This window comes from Lampris incognitus, chromosome 15, assembly GCF_029633865.1.
Source record: "Lampris incognitus isolate fLamInc1 chromosome 15, fLamInc1.hap2, whole genome shotgun sequence".
In the NCBI taxonomy this organism is placed as follows: domain Eukaryota; kingdom Metazoa; phylum Chordata; class Actinopteri; order Lampriformes; family Lampridae; genus Lampris; species Lampris incognitus.
In genome coordinates, this window is record NC_079225.1 from 30274660 (window position 1) to 30298416 (window position 23757).

The 23757-nt window shown below is 44.5% G+C and overlaps 1 protein-coding gene across 1 annotated transcript in view; it reads right to left on the minus strand.

Moving 5' to 3' along the window:
* LOC130125085 (1-phosphatidylinositol 4,5-bisphosphate phosphodiesterase beta-1) overlaps nt 1-22059 on the minus strand; it is a 191259-nt gene extending 169200 nt beyond the window's left edge. The window contains exons 1-2 of the mRNA XM_056294534.1: nt 21961-22059; nt 13865-13942 (exon numbers count right to left, since the gene is read on the minus strand). Of these exons, the coding sequence (XP_056150509.1) occupies nt 13865-13942; nt 21961-22059 (177 nt within the window). The remainder of the gene's footprint in view (nt 1-13864; nt 13943-21960) is intronic.
* Nucleotides 22060-23757: the final 1698 nt, after the last annotated feature.

Genomic DNA, 23757 nt, shown 5'->3' on the forward strand with positions numbered 1-23757 from the left:
CTGGTGACTTTTAGTGACCAGATACATCTGTACTGTACAGTGACTGATTTCATTGGAAAAGAGTTGGCAACACTGGTTGGCTGCCGATGTGGAACGGTCTGTTGAATCTGCTATTGTGACAGTATTAAACAAACTGGACAGTATATTTTCTCTAAAAGAATAACAAACAGCACTTAAAGCTTTTGTTGACAAGAAAGACATCTTTGCCAGCGCTTTTAGTGGCTGTTGCAGCTAGAAAAGCGCTATATAAAACGCAACTTGATACTTCCGGCGGGATTTGGTAAAAGTTTAAGCACTATGTCACAAGTTTCGTCGCTCTGATTGGTTGTAGCTCTATCCAATTGCGTCCACAGGCATTTTGGTATGCGCCTGTTTATATCTCCCCCTGGAAATCAAAAATGAACAGAGACGCACCAGACTAGTCAGCATTTGCATATTCGACTGGTTCCTGGGCTAGACAGACACAGTGGTGCCCTGCCCTCTGATCCAAATTTACATCTATTCAAGGCATGGCTTGCAGGTTATGACAGGAAGCCAAAACCACTCGGTTATCCAGAGATCTCTACACTTAATGTCCATTGACATTCGTGGCTCTTTTGTTGTAAGTGAGACCCAGGTGCATTGGGTAGCAATGTCCGGCAGACGGCACACATGAGCGTATGCTAATTTATTTGTAATCAAAGGACACCAAACTAGGCATCAGAGAAAGCAATCTGCTTCTGCATTGGCCACCATTAAAATCAGAGTGCATGTTAACTAGTAATGGTGAAAGAGGGAGAGGAATGTAAAGGCAAAGACTGAGATGGGAAACTGGGATGAGAGAGAGCAGGACTAAGTTAAAGCGAAGGAGAAAGGCAATGAGAAAGTCTCGTCAGTGGAGGGGTTTGGATGAAAGGAGGGCACCTATTAGGCGGTAACACGGGCTTTTTATTTAATAATGTTGCTTTCTCTCTCCGTTTACTCTCTGTACGGCCGGTACATGGAGCTGGAGCCACTGTCACAGTCTCCTCTCTCGTGTCGCCGTTCTGTGTTCTGCCTGTGTTCGTGTCGGATTCAGTCCAGGACCCTGCTTCACTGCGGTCTATAAGGACAGTTTGTCAATTAGGCACACCTGAGGTTGATCATAATCAGCCCCCCTATCTGCTCTGCCACAAACCACTGTGCCATCTCTCCACCCCACTTCCACACACACCCTTTAGCTGCCTGCAGGCTATTGAGCAAAGATGGTCAATTTGCCTGTTCCATCACGAGCCAAACATCACGACGCTCCACATCAACATTTCATTCAACCTTTTCTTTGGCCTTGTAAATGCATCATTAATATTTCACCGCTGAAATGGAAAGTTTCTTCGACAAAGTTAGTGGAACGCGACAACTTGACATAAAGGTAGTATTACTATTTGAGTAGTCCTCATCCAACAAACGTCACTCTCTCTCCGTTCCATCTCCGACTTTCTCTTTTCTCCTATTCCTCTCGACACCAGCGACTAGAAGAGGTGCAACACCTTCAGTCGTGAGAATACTGAACACTCAATGTCAAGCTGCATTCTGTGTGAACTGTGTCAGATGAGCGGGATCCATATAATAGAGATCATTTTTGAATAATGGGCCCAGAAATAGGCCAGCATAAATGTTATAAATACCTAGACTCATGAGACATGGATAAGCTTAATCATCCTCTTTACTCTAATGTTATACTTGAAACAGCATTCACAGACAGAGCATCATTCCGGCTATCGTGTGCATGCAGCAGACGCAGGGCACAAGGAAGGTGGTCATCCATAGATAGCAAATCACTTATAAGGTAACATTAGCTAGCTTGCTGTCAGGTAATGTTGAGGTATGAATAGGTGGGTCAGTTTGAGTTAAATCTGTTGCATATCACGGCTAATATGCTTGAAAGATTTTTTGAATAATCCCCATCCACACCCCAGTTTTTGGGTGTTTTCGACCACTGGTTACAACTGCATCTGTTGGTCCTCATAGTCCAGGCAATATTTGGCTGGACATACATGCCACTCAACGTTACAAACTGTATGACCAACTGCTAACTAGGAAATGTCTTGATGCATGCTCAATAATACAGGTAAGGAAATACTCTTTCAAGGACGAGTACATGCACATCCTCATCCACTTTTTCAAGGAAGAGGATGTGCACATCATTAATAGGGAGGAAGGGGTGTCCGGGTAGCATAGTGGTCTATTCCGTTGCCTACCAACACTGGGCTCGCCAGTTCGAATCCACGTGTTACCTCCGGCTTGGTCGGGCGTCTCTACAGACACAATTGACCGTGTCTGCGGGTGGTAAGCAGGATGTGGGTGTGTGTCCTGGTCGCTGCACTAGTGCCTCCTCTGGTTGGTCGGGGAGCCTGTTTGGGGGGGGAGGGGGAACTGGGGGAAGAGCGCGATCCTCCCATGCGCTACATCCCCCTGGCGAAACTCCTCACTGTCAGGTGAAAATAAGCGGCTGGCGACTCCACATATATCGGAGGAAGCATGTGATAGTCTGCAGCCCTCCCCGGATCAGCAGAGGGGGGTGGAGCAGCTACCAGGATGGCTCAGAGAGCGGGGTGATTGGCCAGGCGCAATTGAAGAGAAAAAGGGGCGGGGAAAATGTTTTTTAAAAAAAGGGGGGGAATGCTGGTTTGAACGGGGAGTCAAAGAGGCCATCTTTGTGAAGAGGGAACAACTATCTCTGAACCGGGGGGGGGGGGTGTCTAAGAGTACATCTGTCGCCATCTTACGATGCTGTGATTGCAACTATTCCCAAAATCCTCTGCAAATGTACACATGGCCATTGTACCTCTAGTTAATGGTTATGGTAATTTGCATATGAAACCTATCGCTGGTTTCGGTCATTGCCACTGTATTGTTTATAAGGGTGGGGATACCTGCAGTCAGTTGAGACTGAAGAGGTCACTTAGATGAGTGAGGAAACGTTTCTCTCAATGAACGTTGTGTTCAGATGAACTGATTCAACTTTCTGGTCATTAGGAAACGCTTTAATTTGTTTGAAATGCAAAACATAATGAATAATGCCTCTTTGAAACAGGTGTCTGAATATTCCCACACCTCTTTTCATCCTTTTCATCCATCACCCAAGGAGGAAGTAAGCCTCTCTCTCATTACCGATTCTGGTCCAGCCACAGCTGTTATCCCTCAGCTGCTGCCGTGTCATCGGCAAAGTTTACAGGCATTGTTATTGTGTACGCTTATCGCTCAACCCAGAGCATCTTAGGTCCTGTTCTGAGCTGCCCCATCAGAGCTGTCAGGTTGCTTTGTTTGCCCCGGTAGATTGAACCCAGTCCTTGAGATTCACGCTGCGCTGCTGCACTGGGCTGGCAGCTCTTCCAGAGGATTTAATCAGCTCAGGTCACACTGGACTGGAGGACGCAAAAGAAGTCCTCTTTCCAGATCTGTTGCTCAGAGTTCAACCAATGGACTCCGGTTGCTCTTCGGGAGAGGAAATGAAGTGTTTCTCCAAGAACAAAGTTTGTCCATTTGCATGCTTGCCTGGGTGTGTGTGTGTGTGTGTGTGTGTGTGTGTGTGTATGTGTGTGCATGAGTGCACGTGTGTCCACAACTGTGCGTTCGCCAGCACAATGCGGTGGAAAACAAGTCCTAATCGGAATTCACAGGGAGGAACAAGGCTAACTCAAGCAGAAACAAAGCCCTGTGAATTCAGCCAGGGACTGTTTACATTAAAGAGTTTGGCAATGCCTTTCTTTTTTTTTTCTCAATACTTTTCCTTTTCACCTTTTCTCCTCATGTTAATAGACAGAAGGCCTCTTTTGCAGCAGTAATAAGGCCAGACATAGGCTAACCATGGGTTCTGACTGACAGAAAAAAAAGAGGTCAACAAATTATATTCTGTGCGCTCTGGGCTGAGCTGTTATTCATTTCATCTTATATAAAGAAATACAGGATGGGAGGATTCAGAAGAGTGCATTCTTCTGTTTGCAGTATACACATAATCTCCTTTCTTCCTCAATGCTCCTTGCAGGCTCGAGAAAAAGACAGAATGCAAGTGAAATGGAAACAAACAGATGGTGGTGTGTATTTGAAAACCGAATTCTGATTCTTTTCAGCGCCCACCTCGCTCGCTGTCACACAGTAGACGTAAAATCTGATTGAAGAAGCAGCTGCGGAGAGCCAGTGCGACATCTCATTGTCGAAAGCTTTGCTGTTTCCAAATATAATGAGACAGACAGACTGATTCATAGGCTGTCAAAATGTTGGGGCAGTGCTGTGAGGAGGAGGTTGACAACAGTTTTTGTCCGGCTCCTGAAAACCAACGGATAACATCCATAAAGATGACAGAGACTCCAACGGCCGGTATCAATAACCCCCCCCCCCCCCCGACTTGTTTCTGTTCGGCTTTACTGTCATCAGTCTGTATTGCATGATTGAGCCCTCTCCGGATGAAGCTAGGATTACCTGAGAATGCCTCGGTAATAGGTATTATATTCAGAGGAGCCTATCCGAGGGATTTCCGCTTGCCCAGAAAAGATGCCAGGGCTGCAGGTGTGCAGCTCAGCTGCATGACACGGAGTTTTTAGAGGAAATTCTTGTAACGCTAGAACTGTTTGGAGTGACCTCTGCTGAAACTGATGTTTTTGAGGTACCTATGGTTATGGTTCTACTTGTAATTTCACACATCATCCATCCATGCAAGGGACCATTAACCTGGTAGGTTCTGGATGCTCCCAAGTCAGAATTTGCTCACATTTGCTCACGTACAAGGACTCAAATTGCATCAGTAAGTTGGTCAGGCCCACGTAGTGATGCGGATTTAAAACATACTCTGGGAGCACTCCAGTCATCATAATGTCCATGTGAGTGATATAAAGATCTATAAAGGAGAAAAAGGAAAACCCCAAAATAAATACTGATCTCAAAAAAAGGGCTGAGAGATGTCCATTATCAGGCAAAGCGTAGATGCAAGGAGATATCAATTCAAGTCCACTCTTTGTAAACAGATACCAAAACAAAACAAAAAACTCAGATTTAAAGAAGTACTAACAGTAACTTTTTAATTTTAACACTTTTCACAAGCCCTATGGTAAAACTCATGTCACCAAAAATATGTTTTTGATTTCAAGGGCATTTTGCAGCCACTTGTGTTTGTTGAGAATAATACCAATGACAATAACAGCAGACTACTGAACCATAGGCCAGACAGTAGGAACAAAACATGACAAACAGATGAAGTAATGGTATTCTACATGAACTGGAGACATGTCACTGCATTCTAGCTGTATTGATTTCCCAGCTATATTTGTAAAGGGTATGACTCACAAAGCTTCAAGCCCCCTCATTATATCTTGGACACGGCATGTTAGGCCTTTCTATCTGGCCACAGAGCGAGCCACCACTCCGTTAACAATGACAGATAATCATGGCAATTACAGCAAAGGCCCAATCTCTGGAAAGCCAATCAAAATGAAGCATCGTCCCAAATCATGTCCCCAAAATACTAATGTGCCATGAAATAGACTCATTAGACAAAGCAACTGATGCCACACCACAGCTGACCAGTGAGTGTGGGCGTAAACTGAGCCACTTCCTTCATCTTTTCTCTCTCTCTCTCGCTCTCTCTCTCTCTCTCTCTCTCTCTCTCTCTCTCTCTCTCTCTCTCTCTCTCTCTCTCTCTCTCTCTCTCTCTCTCTCTCTCTCTCTCTCTCTCTCTCTCTCTCTCTCTCTCTCTCTCTCTCTCTCTCTCTCTCTCTCTCTCTCTCTCTCTCTCTCTCTGTCTCTCATGTCTTGGCATAGATGAAATAAGGCTGAGACAGTGCCAAGCTATAACTTGGCACAGTCATATTTCACATTCAGTAGATTGGCTGAAGATTTATGTCATGTCTCCCTCTCATAGTGCTGACTTGGGAGAGAGGCAGCCGCCTCTGTAATCATAGAAAATTGCTGCATTGAGGGTCATCTGAACTCTCCTATGACAGTGTTTGAGTGTGTGTGTGTGTGTGTGTGCGCGTGTGAATGTGTTTACGGTTGAGCAGGATCAGGAAACAACCACACTCATTCTGAAGATTCAGCCAATTCATACTCATTCAGAAGTGCCCACCATACGCAAGATGCCAAAAAAACACAAGTCTCGTTTTGGCCCAGGATCAACACTCTCTCACCTCTGCAACATCATTCAACGCCATAAGCTGGTACTCCTCCCGTGAATGCACTGAGAAAGGCACTGCACTGAAACACAAGTCTCCCAAGAGAAAGCCTTCTGCTCTCTTATTTTAACCACACCCCGCATCAGAAAACACACGTGCACGCACACATATTCCCCTCATGCAAGCACACATACATCTAAGCCAAAAATGTACAATTGCACACACGCACGCGTACACATGGACACATAAAACCACAAATTCGGTGATGCCAGTTTCCCAGCAGGCTACATTCTTGGGAATTATGAGCAAGTGAAGAGATTGAATGTGACATTTCCAAGGTGTGTGCTGTCGCATGGCAACTATAGCGACTAAAGCAAAAGGCGGTTAATTTGGCTGGATGAGTCCTTCACTCCACTTTACATAGCTCTTCCTCTTGGAACGAGACCCAACCACATAGAGAAACATTATTTTTAACCCCTTATAGGAGCACCTGTTGCTGTTTGGACATTGCATGCATTTATGTGTGCGAGTTCCTCTGTGCACACGTGTGAATGTGTGTGCGTGTGTGTGTGCATATATGAGCATGCATGCATGCATGCATGCTTGCATCAACCCCCTTGTACACAGATGCATTCATGTGAACCCGACATATAAAGAACACAATGTAAAGGTTATAGTCAAGTGGGCCGTGTCAACTGAAGCCTCAGAAAAATGTTTTGGTAACCATGGTGCTGTAATGGCAAGTACCATTGTCAACTACTTATTCCATAAACTTGATATGTAACACAACATCTCTAGTTAGAGAAGCATGCTGTTTGATTTTCATAGCAGGTTTTGCTCGTGTTTGATTGAGGTGCTCCACTGTTGAGTAGTTGCCATGTAGAAATCAGGATAATAATAATAATTATTATTATTATTATTATTATTATTATTTTATTTACATAGCACTTTTCTATGTAAACGTGTTGCAGTGACAATCTAATATCTAATATCCAGTCATCTTCCTACAAACAGGGAAGCATGCTGCAAACTAATAGTATGCAAAGTCAAGCATCTAAAAACAGAAAATGATTTACACTTCCAAAAGTGATAAGGATTTTCTTTATAGAATATGTCCACAGGGTAGTACAACAGAAACTTGTGAAGACAGCACTTGTACACAAAGAAGAAAAGGGAAGGAAACAAGGCAGTGACAGAGTCCATGAAGCTGGAACGTTGTCCAGCACGAACTCTTTTTATACTTCCTGACAAGCGGCTCACTGTTTTTTCCTCATATTTCGTGACGCAGTTTTACGGCGTTACTTTTTTTGGCACAGTACTGTATTTCTACTGCTGGTTAGGGAAATGTCTTCATATGCTGTTCATCCCTCACCTAATTATTTTTAATAGGCTGACAGACAGACACTGTTATTGCCTGCTGCTGGCGTTATTACTACTGATGTTGACATGGTCACGGTCACCATCACCATCATCATCATCATCAACAACAACAACAAATCTGTTCTTCCTCCATATGTGAAGTTGATATGAAAATATAAAGTAAAAATTAGTTTGTGTTTGCATGCCTGTTCCCCCGTGCATGAGTTTATGTGCGGTCATGCAGGGCAGAGTGCGCACGGGTGTGCACGTGTGCATCTGTTCAAACATGCATGTGCCTATTTAAAATGTGTGCATGCGGTGCGGCCATGTGCATGAAGTTTTGTGTGTGTATATGTGTGTGTGTGTGGGGGGGGTGTATGGGATGATTGTGAAAGGCAGCACATATGGAAACATCTGAAGGGGGCCAAATGGACTCAGAGACAAACACATACAAACAAGGGAGAGTTATGACCATGCAAGTTTACATTCCAGCGCCCTGTTGGAAACCACATTGCCTTGTTGAGACCAAGACACAGAGCTCAGCAGAACTAACAAGAGTTTGCACCTGTTTCTGTGCACAGAGGAAAGACAGAAAACGCTCAGGATTGAAGTGCCTACTGCTCTTGCACAGGGATGCCAGCGCACCCGTCTAGATCCACGTTCAAGAAGACAAACCTACATTCCCAAATTCTCTTTTCTCCGATTTCTAGTTGGAGGGGGGGAAAAAAATCAAAAATACCATTAAATGGCTGCAAGGAAGAAAAGGAAAAATACTGTCCTTCAAGCAGAAAACCCCAGTTAAAACACCAATGCCACAAAGTGCTCGTAGTGTCCTTGAACAACACACCAAACCACAACCTCCTCCAAGGGTGTTGTTCTGCAGCTGAACTTGGTCTCTGAGCCCCTGGTGGAGGAAGGGCAAGAAAAAACTTCTTTGTATCCGGATCGATAAAAACATTAGACTTTATGATTGAGATCTCTTCCGTGGAGCACTGACTCTAAAAACATTTAACATAATTTACACACAGCAAAGCCGCCGGGGGGAAACCAGAAGAGTCCTCGGGCCACAAATGAATAACTATCAGTGCATAGAGGGTGTTCAGTAGGATCGGTCCTGCTCTCAATCAAACATTGCAGACACAAAGCAGAGGGGTAGACAATCACATCTCAACAGGGATGGCAATAAATATTTGCCCCAGTCAGATCGCAATTCAACCTTGTTATCCTTTCCCTCGGGATCTGGGACTGACAGGGGCACTCATGGTTATTTCCTTTATTAACCCGAATCCCCCGACACAAAAACAAACACATTAAACTGTGCACCAAGTGCTTCATATATACTCTACAGTAGCCAAGACGGAAAAACGGTTTCAATTTAAAACAAGGTATTAATAATAGAGGAGATAGTCTACCAAGTCTGCATCATTAATGATTAAAACCAAACTTGATTATTCAATCAAAACTGAGCACTCTGACTCAACGTGTTCTTATTTCCATTAACTGAGCCTGAGTTTATTGTCCATGTCTGATCATAAGTATTCTGAAGGTCTGAAGATGGACTCCGTCCATCCATGTCCACTGATGACTATGTGTGACGAGGAGCCACTGCAGTAGGCACATTCAGTACAGTTCTGCTCTGTCTCTGAAGAATCTGAAGAATGTTTTTACTCTGCAGGCTGCGGGGCTGAGTCTCTCTCTCTCTCTCTCTACCTCTCTTGCTACCGCTGTCTCTACCTATCTCTCTCTCTCTACCCCTCTCTCGCTCTACCTCGCTCGCTCGTCCTCTCTCTCTCTCTCTCTCGTGCCCTCTAATTATTTTTCTCTCTCACATAAATACATATACAATTACATCAAATCAACCTCCACACACACACACAGAAAAAAAATAGATAAACACACGTGCACACAGTCAAACACGAGAGAGCATCACTCGTTTCATTGAAGTTGTTTGTTGATCATCATGAATATTGTTTCCCAAAAACATGAAACATGATGCGCATGCATGTATGCCTTTTGGTAAACACACACACACACACAAACACACACACACATTTCTTTTTCTATTCTTCTGAGGACCCCCATTGACTACATTCATTCCATAGCCTCTACCCTTAACCATCAGCACTACATGCCTAACCTATAACCCTTATCCTAACCTTAACCTAATACTGACTCTAACCTTAACCCGAAACCCAGGTCCTAACCCTAAAATAGACCCTTACTGAGGACCAGCCAAAATGTCATCACTTTGCAAAAATGTCCTCACTCTTATCGTTAAAAACTCCAAAATAGGGGTGTCTGTGTAGCATGGCGGTCTATTCTGTTGCCTACCAACACGGGGATCGCCGGTTCGAATCCCTGTGTTTCCTCAGGCTTGGTTCTGTCCCTACAGACACAGTTGGCTGTGTCTGCGGGTGGGAAGCTGGATATGGGTATGTGTCCTGAGCGCTGCACTAGCGCCTCCTCTGGTTGGACAGGGCGCCTGTTCGGGGGGACTGGGGGGGAATAGCATGATCCTCCCACGCGCTACGTCCCCCTGGTGAAACTCCTCACTGTCAGGTGAAAAGAAGCGGCTGGCGACTCCACATGTATCGGAGGAGGCATGTGGTAGTCTGCAGCCCTCCCCGGATCGGCAGAGGGAGTGGGGCAGCGACCGGGACACCTCGGAAAAGTGGGGTAGTTGGCCAGTTACAATTGGGGAGAAAAAACAAGCTCAAAATAGAGCAATAACTCACATGCACAAGCACACACACACACACACACACACACACACACACACAGTGCACACGCCCTCTCTGCCTATCTGTCCGTGGCACAGAGGTAAAAGGTAGAACTTAATAGAGTTTTGTGCAGGCTGTGGGCTTTGTCTCCATTTGAATTATTAGATATGGTGAAAGACTGCCGTCAGTGCTCCCTACTATGAGAGAAAGCACACACACACACACACACACACACACACACACACACACACACACACACACACACACACACACACACACACAGGTGCACACTCAGCCACACAAACACGATTACAAAGACACACTTGCTGAAAAGGCTTATCATTCAGAATCCTCTCCTTACGACCAAGGCACAGGAAATAATGATAAAGTGATGCCAGAGAGTCACTCTCAGTTCTTTTAGCGAAGACTCACACTCGGCGCTTGTTATCTCAAAGCACAGGCCACACTCACACACTGGGTATGTGAGCTCGTGTGCGCGCACACACACACACATACACACTTATATATAAACACGCTCATTTACAAATAAACCAAATTTCAAGTGATTTTCTCTATCTCTATCTCTCTCACTGTCCATCATCCGGTCTGTCAGCCTGTCTCCCCGCCTCCTTCCTCCCCCTTTCCAGACATGCCACTGCAGTCTTTCTCACTAGCCGATTTGGAGTACATATAGGCAGAAAACGCCTGTCTTGGAGACAAGAAGTGATGGAATGCATTCCCTAATGGGATGGAGGTCCATTCACATTCAGCACAAGTGTGTGATTGTGTATGTTTGTGTTGGCCTGCATAAGTACAAACTTTTGTGCATGCAATACTTGTGTGTGTGTTTGTGTGTATGTGTGGGTGGGTGTGGGTATGTATGCGTGTGTACAGGCATAAATTCTCTCATAGGATTCCTGTCCAGGCTCTGGTCGGACTAAAGTGAAATACCTCCATTTAGTCCAACACAACATCGATACCCACCACTACCACGCCAGCTATTAATTAGACTAACTGACTGCTGATGCAGTTACACTCTCAGCCTCTCTCAACACACACACACACACACACACACACACACACACACACACACACACACACACACACACACACACACACACACACACACACACACACACACACACACACACACACACACTCTCTCTCTCTTTATTCCCAAGTCGATTTTTTTTTCTTGCAAAGAATAGGAAAGTTCGAGGAAGAATTGCTATGTGGGATTTTAGTAAATGGAGGCATTGAATGACTGCAGGTAAAATCACTGTTCACTGACCACAGATCTCGTCTTTTAAGCATGCACCCGACAAGACCACAGCCAGTGGCTGCAGACAAGCTCTACCATAGGCACCTACCCCAGTGAACCAAACTTCCCTATGTCCTTTTAATACTGCCCCCACTCTCAAGGTCTCAAGTAACTGGGTCTGATAACATCGAATACTTTTATTTTGCAGTCTTATCCCCACTTCTCAAGAAAGTCCCCACTGTAACTGAGAGGGGAAAAAAACAATAACCGACCGAATATCCCACAGGTGTCAGGTTAAGGATGGCAGAGTTCAGATTTCTCCTTCCTTTGTACATTTACTTGCTGAATCGAAAATGGACAATCCTTTCCAGTGTGTTATGATAATCCCCACTGGTGCATTTAAAGTTAGGCAGCGGAGTTTTGGACCACTTGAGCCGCTATAGGGCACATATAAGAGAAGCAGGTCCCCATGTTGTTTGCATCATGTGTTCTCCTGTCAAGTACACGAGGATGCACATGCATGCACACGAGCATGGGGGGGGGGTGACGTATCACACATTGCTGTGACACGAAGGCGACAACATGTCAACCAGCCGGTGCAAAGCAGCTGCAACGAAAGCACAAAAAAGTAACCGTAAAACAGACCTGCCAAAACCAAATGAATGACCATTTAAGCTTGTTTCATTCAGTTTCACGCCATTCGAAAGATGGTGGCAGTAATGCGCCATAGCCACCAGGTAAAAGAGAAGACCACAAGCTGATGTAAACAACGCTGCTGTCAAAATATTCCTAAAAAAACGGCTGTGCGAATGTTTTATAAGGTAGGAAATGTAGTCAACGTATTTGTTAGGTCTCAAGGACACACACACGATGTGTTTTGGTGAGAAACACTGAATGTAAACAAAACCTAGTTGTATACCAGAGAAACGCCATGGGATACCTTTAAAATGACTGCGATCGAATAATAAAATCACATGGCGTTGTGTGTGCATTAGCGAATGTGCTCAAAGTGCTTGAAGCTGTTCTTTGAGGCCACAGCCTGTGTGACACGTTAAGTCAAATGACTCCTTCGCCCATTTTAACATATTGGCTTCCTGATGAACTGCACTCCGATCACAATATCTTAACGTATTGTATTTATTTCCATTACAGCAAATTTACAGTATGTTTACCACATCGCTGGCCAGGAATGTAATTTCTAAGTATTGACTTGCCACTGAAAATATTCTTTAGGAAGGGTTATCTCATGAAGGGGTTACCATCTCCAAACTGCACCTTGAGCCTAGACGGACTAACAGGTTCTTAGGTTTGTGCGACCCTATCTGATGTACCTGGATGTAGCTGTGCCATTTTTTAATTTTTTAATTTTCTCCCCAATTGTATCCGGCCAATTACCCAACTCTTCCGAGCCATCCCGGTTGCTGCTCCACCCCCTCTGCCGATCCGGGGAGGGCTGCAGACTACAAGATGCCTCCTCCGATACATGTGGAGTTGCCCGGCGCTTCTTTTCACCTAACAGTGAGGAGTTTCACCAGAGGGATGTAGCAGGTGGGAGGATCACCCTATTTCCCCCAGTTCCCTGCCCCCCCCAAACAGGCGCCCTGACCGACCAGAGGAGGCGCTAGTGCAGCAACCAGGACACATACCCAATTGGCCAATTGTGTCTGTAGGGACGCCTGACCAAGCAGGACGTAACACGGGGATTCAAACTGGCGATCCCAGTGTTGGTAGGCAACAGAATAGACCGCCACGCCAACCGGACACCACTGTGCTACTCTTAAATGATGCCTCCCCATTAGAATTAACGTGCTTGAATAGACGTATTCTCCCACATATAATTAACAAAAGTTCAATGGATTAACACATATATGTTGATATAATTAACATGGCGCTATCAGTGGCAAGAATGTACAGTGCTGGAGCTGGTACTATTTCAGCATGGCAAGCAATGACAGATAAAATCAAGGAATTGCTGTAATCACTATTTCTAATTGTTGCTAACGTTTGGCTCCCTGTGTCCTGCGATCCATGGGTATGGGATGGGGTGGGGGTCACCACTAGGTTTTTTTGTGCAGCACTGTTGCTGTTATTTGCACTATGTTTTGTTTTGATCACAAAAAAAAATCATTCTTCATGACTGCTGTTGATACTAAGTTATATTACCTCATTTTAAAGACTCCTAATCAGCAGTGGCAATGTAGGCAATGCCTCTCAATGTGTATCTAGATCTTTACAAATAGATCAAATCATTTCTCTGTCTCTATTTGTGGTGGACATGACAGGACAGGGACAGAAAAGGCTGAGGGTTAGGTTTGAAATCAACATTTCAATTAAACATAAGAAGTGCAGGTTTGTGGAGCTCCCAGACAGAAGCAGCCAAGAGAATTTGTGGTGTGCCTTACCTTGTTCTGGTCAGTCCAGTACAGGAAGTAACCTTTGGGGTCGACTGTTAAAGTCACTGGGGTCACTGTTGTTGAATCCTGGAGGAACACAAAGAAAAGTGAATTATTTTCTGTGTTTGTGTGTGTGTGTGTGCGCGCACACACACGAGTGGCTAGGTGTCTGTGTTTCTATTTATATAAATGCTTTTTGCATAGTAGCACAACACTTTTCGAAAAACTCACAAATAAAATGACCCTGCATCAAAGTTCAGCATTTTACAAGCATATTGTGGCGAATTCTACTAGAGTGTTTCTGCTCCAAGTTCATGTGCATATTACCCACAATGCAACTGAAGTGTCAATGTTTTGGTTATGTTGTGGGATACTGAACATGTTAAAAACGGGCATATCTGTTCCAGATAGCGGGGATGTGGTGGAAGGTAATGGGGACGTTATGAGAGAAGTTGTATTAGACAACATGCTATTTCCCACCATGAGGGTAAAGAGTAGGCAAATAGATAAGGTTGCTTCTGTGGCCAAGAAAAGGATTAAGCTGAGACCAAAACGAATTTGTGTTTGTTATGACTAGCTTGGCTTGTGGTCATTAAAAGCTTGCTTGTTAACTCTGAAATGTTTGCTGAGAAGTCCATTATTTGACCACATCACAGTATACAACTTCTGGTTTTCATTGTTAAAAAGGCACACTTTGACTAAAGTGTTAAAATATCAACAAAAGTGCTATTAGAATGTGTGTACCCAATCCTGTATGACACTTGACTCAGTGTACTTTGCTCACGATGACCTCGCCTATCCAGCAATAAACCAGGAACTTATAGAAAACCCTGACCTATTTGTGAACACCCCCTCACACTCACACGCACACACACACACACGTACACGTACGTTCATGTATTCGTGCATGCAAGTCTTTGAGATGACTTGTCTGATTGAAAGCCTGTAAGCTGTTTCAGGGCTGATGTTTTCATTCCCTCATTTGAAAAACAATGTGCTGTATCACATACACACTTTCCCACACTTCCCTCACATTGGCAGCACCAAGGCCTCAAACATGCATGCACAGACACACACGCACTGACCCTGAGGCATACATGGCAACAGCAGATATTATTGGATGCTTCTATAAAAGGAAAGAGCCTTTCTGTTTTGTTTTTTTCAATGACCATGATGGCCATGGTTCAGCTGAACAGTAGCACGTCGTCCTCCTTGCTCAGACATGGCTGTGAGATCGGAGAGATGGGTACCACTGGGCACAGTGTTGACGTCTTCAGCGTCTTCATGTGGCTCCTGATGATTCCCCTATCGCAGTACAGGAGAGCAAGCTGAGCGGTTGCCTATAAAGTCATTTGTTACAGGCTTGTCATACTGAGTTTTTATTTCATGTGACACAAGGCATAAAATATCATGGGGTGGCTAATCTGGACCTGGTACAGAGTCCGGCTGAACAATAGTGGGGGGATAAACCTGAGATTGCCCTATTTTTTGCAATATATATCATGATATTAAAGGACCATACCGGCGTAATCTTTTTGTCATTACTTGAGATGGTCCCTATCATTAACAAACCATGTGAGCACACAATTAACGTTTTTGGAGGAAATTAGACCACCTCAATATCCAATTCAATTCATTTCGAAAAGATGTGGGGGGGGAAAGATGAAAATTGCTTAACATAAGTAGTTTACCTTCGTTAACCTCTGTTGGATAGCAGCTTTAAAATCACTTTATTGCTCTATTATGAGGAATTAAAAGTCGCGCATAGAAAAAAGCCATGTTAGGGTTAATACTCCTGTCTGCGCCCCTGACCGAGGCAATGGAAAGGCGAACTGGAGTTGGTCCCCGGGTGAAATGCCCACGGGCAACCGTTTGCCTCAATTAGCTCCCCCTGTCGTTCAACCGACCACGAACACGCCCGATTTCTGCGTATGTCAGTCAGCGGAAATGACACAACTTCCAGTCCACTTTCAACCAATCGTTGACCTTCGCTATGCTTTCGTTTCGCTCCCGAGCCGTCAATCAAAACAACGCCGTAAAGTAGCGTTAAGCAGAGCGGTGTCGTGTCTGAGAAAATAGATTCTTTCATTTTCTGCACCCCAAACTCGTATTTTCTCAGAATGAGAGCCTGTTCAAATCCGACAGTTTAACAGCCGGCCTCGACGCAGTTGCTAAAGTTAACTCTGTAACGTTTTAATGAACGTGGAGAAAAAAACAAGCATGCGTAAGATCTCACAAATAAGCAATTACGGGGAAAACGGTCTACATCTATGTGGGAAATGTGGCAGAATGTTGTAAATTGGTAATGACTTGTAATTACGCCGGTATAGGCCTTTAAAGAAAAACAGGAGTTACGTAATTTAACCGGGTGTATGCAGCTTTTATTTTCAAATCGCTCCATTTGTAAGAATTTATCACTAGCAGTGATTACGGTGACTTTAGGGTCGGAAGCTTGTAGAGATCGGGGTGATTTCTGCAGAGTGGGATGGAAGAACACCAGACAAAAATCTTCATACCTCAGCAGCAGTTTCATTGAGGACAGCCGTTGTTGTGATACGGATCACGGTTCCAGCACCGAAAAGCGGATTATCACAAAAATGGGTGACGACGGTTCACACGAGCGTCTACCCAATACCACAATAAAACCGGAACTTGCCCCTCAACGGAAGTAATCCGTCACAAAATGGACGTCGAGGCAGCGATCATTACATATCGTTCAACACTGGTTGACTCAGCATGACACCGTTGCATTCAGTTAATCCTCACCCATCAATCCAGGTTAGTTTATGACCAACGCGGTATTTATTATGCACTTTGCCTCCCCTTAAAGAAGGGGTCTCGGCTGTGTATAAGTGAAAGAATGGTGGTGTGTAGCAAGAATTCAGGAGATTACAGGAGGCTTGATCACTGTCCTCCAGTTTAAAACATTACTGGACACTTAAACCTGCAATTTCACTAAAGGGTCATACAAGCCATGATATATATTTTAGCATGTTATTTCAAAAACACAAACCTAACCTCCTTTTGAATGGCCAAAATTAGAAAATGGATAAACAGGCCTTTTTAAATGACCCTCCTTATTGTTGTTTTCCAATAAGCAGTAAAAACGTGGTAGTGTAACGTGACTAATGGACCAGATTCGCCTTGCGTTGCATCATTTGCAGTGTGACTATTGCACATGCAAGCATTGCGATGTTGAGGCCGAAACCATACAGCCTATCACTCAGTCCCAGTAGAGAGCAGAAGGGTCTGTGTCTGTTATGGGCAGAAAGTAATAATACCAGAAATTACTAAAAACTGGTAGGCCAATCACAGTTCTTACAACCTGGCACACCGGCTCTGTGATGGACTGATATCGATTTCTATCTTTTTAATGGAGCTTAAAGAGAAAGAGAAAGGAGAGAAAGTGACAGAGATCGAGAGAGACGACTGAGAAAGGAAAGGAAAGGGAAAATAAACTACTTGTTTGATGCTGAAAAGAGTCAGCTTGAGCATCAGAGGCATTTGCTAAGGTAACATGCCATTCCCTTGAAATCAATCCATCACGGGCAAAGGGAGTCATTTTTGGTTAATTTCACATGATTACGCATTCTTCGCAAGCTTGATTAAACGATAAAAGGACACAGCTCATACCACTGGATGTATGCAGATTGCATTCACATGGGTTTAAAGCATAACAGCAGGAAACCTGCTCCATGTTCACAGCTTTACATTGATCCATTGATCTGCATTTTAATTACGTAACAGACTCCAGCTTGAAGGAGGTTCTACAAATGAATGAAAGCCTCTTTGCCATCCTACATCGTTTCATCAGTTTTCCCAAAGAAAGCTGCTTGAAATAATATTTATTGTAGATTATACTGCTTCTTTCACATCTCTCAAACCAAGACTAAAGCCATAGCCTACGACTACGTATACTGATTGATGGATTATCGCTGATGTGAGTGTGTTGCATGTGAGCATGTTTGTGTGTGTGTGTGTGTGTGTGTGTGTGTGTGTGTGTGTGTGTGTGTGTGTGTGTGTGTGTGTGTGAGTGTGTGTGAGTGTGTGTGAGTGTGTGTGTGTGAGTGTGTGTGTGTGTGAGAGAGCGAGAGAGAGCGAGAGACATTATGAAAGATGGCTTCATAGTACTGAGGATCTGCCTAATGATGTGAGTACAGACATTTTCACCAGATTCCTTATTAATGTCCCAACTCCCCATGGCCACAGCTACAAACACATTATGCCATAATGGAGTCTTGGCAGAGATTCTCTCATGGGCCTGAATATTCACAAATAGAAAAGAGGGGAGAAAAAACCATTCAGAGTGCTTGTAAGAGCTAAACCACTTTGCAAATTAGCCTTGAATGTGATTTAAAGAGAAAAGTGCCTCCACAGGGATATCTTCTTTTTTTTCTCATGTTTTTTGACAGTTTTGAAGATCTGTCATCAGCGCCTGGTTAATCTGGTGGGAGCTCATGGCTTTTTGCTAAATAAATAAAATGAAACTAGGGGGTGGATTGTGAACGTACGAACACCCCCAGGCAGTCAATCCCTGGCATTAGCAGCTTCCACCATTATGTGTTTCAGAGATTTTAGCTGAGCGTATTTTAACTCTGCTTTCTAATCACACATGCTACTACTTGTAAGGGATTTTAGGCTTACCCAGTAAAGCTAGATTTTTTTTATGGGACACACCAGATCAAGAGATCTGCTAAATGTAAAATTACACATAATATGCCTATTTACACATCACCGTGGTCTTCTTTCAGCTCTCATATTTTCGTTCCATACGCCATTTGCCAGTGATCTTTAGGATGACGTTTGCAACCGGTGTCCTTTTCTTTCAAGTGGTCAGATTAAGGGCTAAGGATGTCAGTCTTTAATTTGGAGATTGACGGGAAAGATTATGAGCGGGATGCCCACCAATGCTGTACCAGTCCAGCCTGGGCGTGCATGTATTTACTAGTAGTACATGAGATACAAGAACAGCCCTCTAATGCTGAGTTTGGGATTACACGACATTTTTAATTTTCCGGTGGTTGGCTGATTGCTATGTGGGATCACGTGATCAGAGTCATCTATTTTTATTGGTCTTGAGGCAGTGAGCACACGTTCCATATTTTGACTGTCACAATACCATACCTACACGGGCTTTCTTTCCCAATCAGTCACCAAGTTCACCAGATTTGCAAGAAGGGAAACATGAAAATAAACAAAAACAAAAACATGGTTTTGTAATTTATTTTTCTTTCATTTTGCTTGAGGGCAACAAGCACTCCCGATGGTCAACTCCGGTGAGGGCATATTCTATGCTAGGGCTGGGAGATTCGGACAAAATCAAATATCACGATATTTTTTGACCGAATACCTCGATATCGATATTTTGATGATATGGCACAGATGACTATTAACTATTGGTGCTCTCACAAAATATTTACACAATAATATTTTTGATAAATGCTCATTAGTAATGTGGATATGATGTCCAAACAGGTAGACAGAGATAATATAACAGCTAGAACAGTCTGGTACGTTCAGAAAACTGCAGCTCTTTACTGTAATGCAGCCTTTAAAACCAGGAAAAGACAACACTTCTGTCATATCACGATATTACGATATCCAAAATCCCAGATGAGATCTCGTTGTATATCACGATATTGATATAATATCGATATATTGCCCAGCCCTATTTGAAACTGTTACACAAGAAGACACAAGTCTGAAATTTCAACGCCAGAGATTCTGCAGCGGCATCGTGGCTTGTCCCATAAGCCTCCTCGGTTGTCTTTCACCATGTCCCACTACAACTCTGATAGACGTTCACAGCGTTCATTATCTTGCACAGTATTGCAACGGCACAACTGTGTCAAAGCCGGGCTGATGTGATGTATAGGCAGAGTTCGGCGTATAAATCTTTGATACGGTCTCTCGACAAGACACGAGGTCACATAACTTCTGCTGCCACTATGAGCATACATATACCTTTGAAATTCATGTACCTATGGCCACATGAATACGGCTTCTCGAGCGCTTCAAAACATACCAAGGTATTTCCAAAAATACATCTGCTGGTCACTTGTGGCACAAATACCAGAGAATAAGGGGACCTGGAACATTAATTCAAGCAACTGGCATTTCTAGAGGTTTTGTCTTCTTGGCAAAGGTCCAGACTGAGCTCACTGAGATGAATGTGCTTTAAATTCTGTCCCAATATTTAACCAACTACCAAATCACTTCCTTTTGCAGCTGATAGAGCACCTTTTCACCAGGCCACGATGTGAAAACACAAGGCTGTGTTCAGGCTGTACAGCCCAACTGTCCTGCAGCTGAGAGCCAGCTTTTTAAAGTCCCTCACCCAGCCTTAAAGCTGTGTTAAGTGTTCAACTAGAGAGTAACAGTTGGATCATTTTAAATCCAAAACCCCTTCTTTGCACCTTCTAACACGTGGAAATACAGAGCATAGGTTTTAGCAGTAACAGCCTTCAAGTGCAACTTACCTATGTGCCAGTGAAACATAAAACTATCAAGACAAGGTTCATGTTTTTGTTTCATACTGTCTTTCATTGTCGGTTTATGACAGCCATTTCTCTGTCACTGTAAACCTCTCTGACTCTTTCCATGAAAGGACATAGAGGGGAAAGAAGGAAGGAAGGACTGCATGGGAAACAGCATAGAGAAAGTATCTGTCAGTGTGTGTGCATGTGTGTGTGTGTGTGCGTGCGTGTGTGTGTGTGCGTGTGTGTGTGTCAGGAAAGGCCTGGTGGGTGCTGGGTTCTGGAGATAGGCCCACACCCACATGAGTAAGCTATACAAACATGGTCAGGACACACCACTTGCCTTCTTATACCTTTCTCACAACACACCAACCTGACTTATATCGGCACTAATTACCGCAGAACAAGTACACCAGTTCTCTTACTCGTGTATGACCTGATGATTGACGGACAAACACGCACACTCGCATCTGTGCCTTCTGCGCTTAACAAAATAGCACTTGTCCAATGGCCCCATCACGCTCCTATCTCAAACACAGCCCAGTCAGTGTAAGGGCCATGAGTTCAGTTGTTTAATGATTATATGTATTGTTTAAAATAACCTTATAATATGAATGTTATGCATTCTACAGCAGCCCAGCATCCCTTCTGACAGCCTAATTAAAAGCCCAAAAAAACTGCCCTAAATGCATCAACAGTTTCCACGTCGGATATGACTTTTGATGACGAACGTCTGATTCGTCAGTCAGCACCGCTGCTCTTCTTAACAGCGTCCGGCGGTGCACAAGCCGATATGAGGTCAAGCCGAGCAGCCACAGGTGGGGACAGATCGTGTAACTCGCGCCGACTAGAAACAGCGGCTGAACTCCTGGAGTGGCAGCAGCCGGAGAACCACAGCGGCACTCGCAGTTAAATATTTACACACGACAAAGGGCGATAAAAGGTGAGAAAGGAGTCGGGAGAGATTGCCAGGAGTTGGCTTTGTTCTGAGGGTGCTCTGGGGCTGCAGCCGTTTCTTGGAAGGCCACCGTTAAGCTCTCGTGTTCTGCCGGCTTCGTATACTCAGCGGCAGCAGAGAGCAATCAATTTAAATCAAGGTCGTCCCGCTGCACCCGGACTGCCAAGGGTGCAGCAGACAAATGATTACAATAAAAAGCGCAGTTGTTATTCGGCTCGTGCTTTGTAGCTCCACTGCGATTCGCACGCTGAGGCTGACACGCTTATTAATTGTTGGTAATTGATTAAACGTTTCCAGAGGAGAGTGGGGGGGCATTCATTCAAATATTTAATTTTATTTAACGAGTAAGAGCGCACGTTACTCACGCGCGCACGCACGCACTTCCCCCCCTCTCTCTCAAAGGCGCGCGCGCGCACATAAACACACGCGCGCGCGGAGTATGGCAACAAAAGCAGAAATGCATGTTTCATTTGACATTGTTACTCTTCGCCTCGGGGCGAACTACCTCCGTCAATGCGATCCGCACAACCAATTAAAGAGGCTTCTATTGCACGGGCAGGTTGTGTAATTCGCTCGCAGTGGCTCCGCTGTGCCCAGAAAACATGCGGCAAACGGACATGGCTGATGCCACGCACAAACCCCCCACACAGCCGGTCATAAAGCATACTTACATCGTCCCATTTCATGAATTTGTTGCCCCTCCTCAGGCTCTCGGGCACGGACACGGGCTTGAGCTGCAACGCGTGAACTCCAGGCTGTGCCCCTGCCATTGACTCATCCACTCTTCCCAACGGACGGCGGGGCAGAAACACTCAGTTAATCCTCTTCTTTCCCTTCAGTGATTGGCTTTCTCCTTCTCGTTCAAACCGAGCTTTTTCCTCTTTGAATCAGTTTTTTTTGTTTGTTGTTTTTTGTTTGTTTGGTTTTTTTTTTAGTTTTTTTTAAGCAGGCTGACGAAGCCCACTACTGCTTTCAGTGTCTCATGCCCGCATTGACAGTGGCGGGTCTCTGCTTTGAAGCTGTCGGAGGCGGACGCAGGCGCAGCTGACTGGCTGGCTGACTGACTGACTGACTGACTGACCGACTGACTGGTTCTGACTGACTGCGAGCGACATGCAGCCCAATGCTGTGCGACGCAGCGAGCACGCGGAGGGAGAGGGGATGTGAATGAACGCATGTTGGCGTTCACATTTTTAAAGTGAGTTGCACAGAGAGGCGCCGTGCTCGCTGGGGTCTACCGCCTCCCTGCGCCCGAGTCAGGTGACGCCAGCCGCCAGCCTGCAGCCTGCAGCCTGCCGAGGTGAGGAAGGTGCCCGGAGACGGAGAGGAGGGTGCACCTGACTGAATCACAGACTCGTGTAAAAAACGATTGTGGGTGCTTGTCTAAAAAATGCAAAAGCCCCAAAAGCGTGTATTTTCCCACCATTTTTTCTCCTTAACTCTCTCGTTAAAAAAAGTGTACCTACTCTCAGGAAAATACAATACCCCCCCCCCCAAGCCAAACAGCTACACCAACTTGCACAAAGTTTTTCTTTCTTTCTTTTTCATACCTACCTCTGAAAAACTGTTTTTATGTTTTGGGCGTTACAGACACTACATGCAGTATGATTTTTATCCATTTTTGGGGGGGGTGGGGTAAAAAACGTGAGGTGTAAAAAACCGAAAGTGGGGCATCGTGTGTTTGATTTGTTTTACTTGACGGTTGGTGCACAACCAATCACATTCCACTTCTTAACAAATATTCGGCGACTCAAATGTGTTTTTGGTTTGGCAATGCATATTATTTATTTATCTATTTTTGGGAGGCGAGGATGGGGCAGTACATTGAGGGGGCCTAATTGACTAAATGACAGGTTTACTGTGTTTCTTTTATTTCTCAGGCTTACGTATGTCAGGAGCAAGGCTTCAACACACCAACATTTTTGGGGTGATCCAAGTTTATAGACAAGTGCTGTCTGAATGTGGGATGGATGCTGGCAAGCAGGTGCTGATACTGCATGGAAATGATGGAGGACGAACTAATCAGAAATAACCCATCTGGACTTCAGCGCTCCGAGAAACATGTCCAAAAAAAACTGTGGGTCGCGATGATTTATTTCCACATATTCCATGTTTCTATCAATGTGATTTAGGCTGCCACTCTGTCCAGATGAGACAGCGATGACGCAACCCCATTTTTCTGCCCACACGCGCCCCAGGGCATTTTTTACTTTCTTTCTTTTAATACTTTCTTTTTTTAAGTTTGGTGAGTAAAGACTGAGTCACAGCCTCCAGGACTTTTTTTTTCATTCACGAAGAACTTTTTCTTTTCGCTTAACTTTGCTGTTAAAAAATAAACTCCCTTCAGGGCTTTGCACCACCCACTTAGTTAGTTTGATATCTCCCCCCCTCCTCCCCAAAAAGAAGTGAACTACGGAGTAGGCGACGCGAAACGCTCCGAGCAGTCTTTTCTGTATCTCTGCCGACGG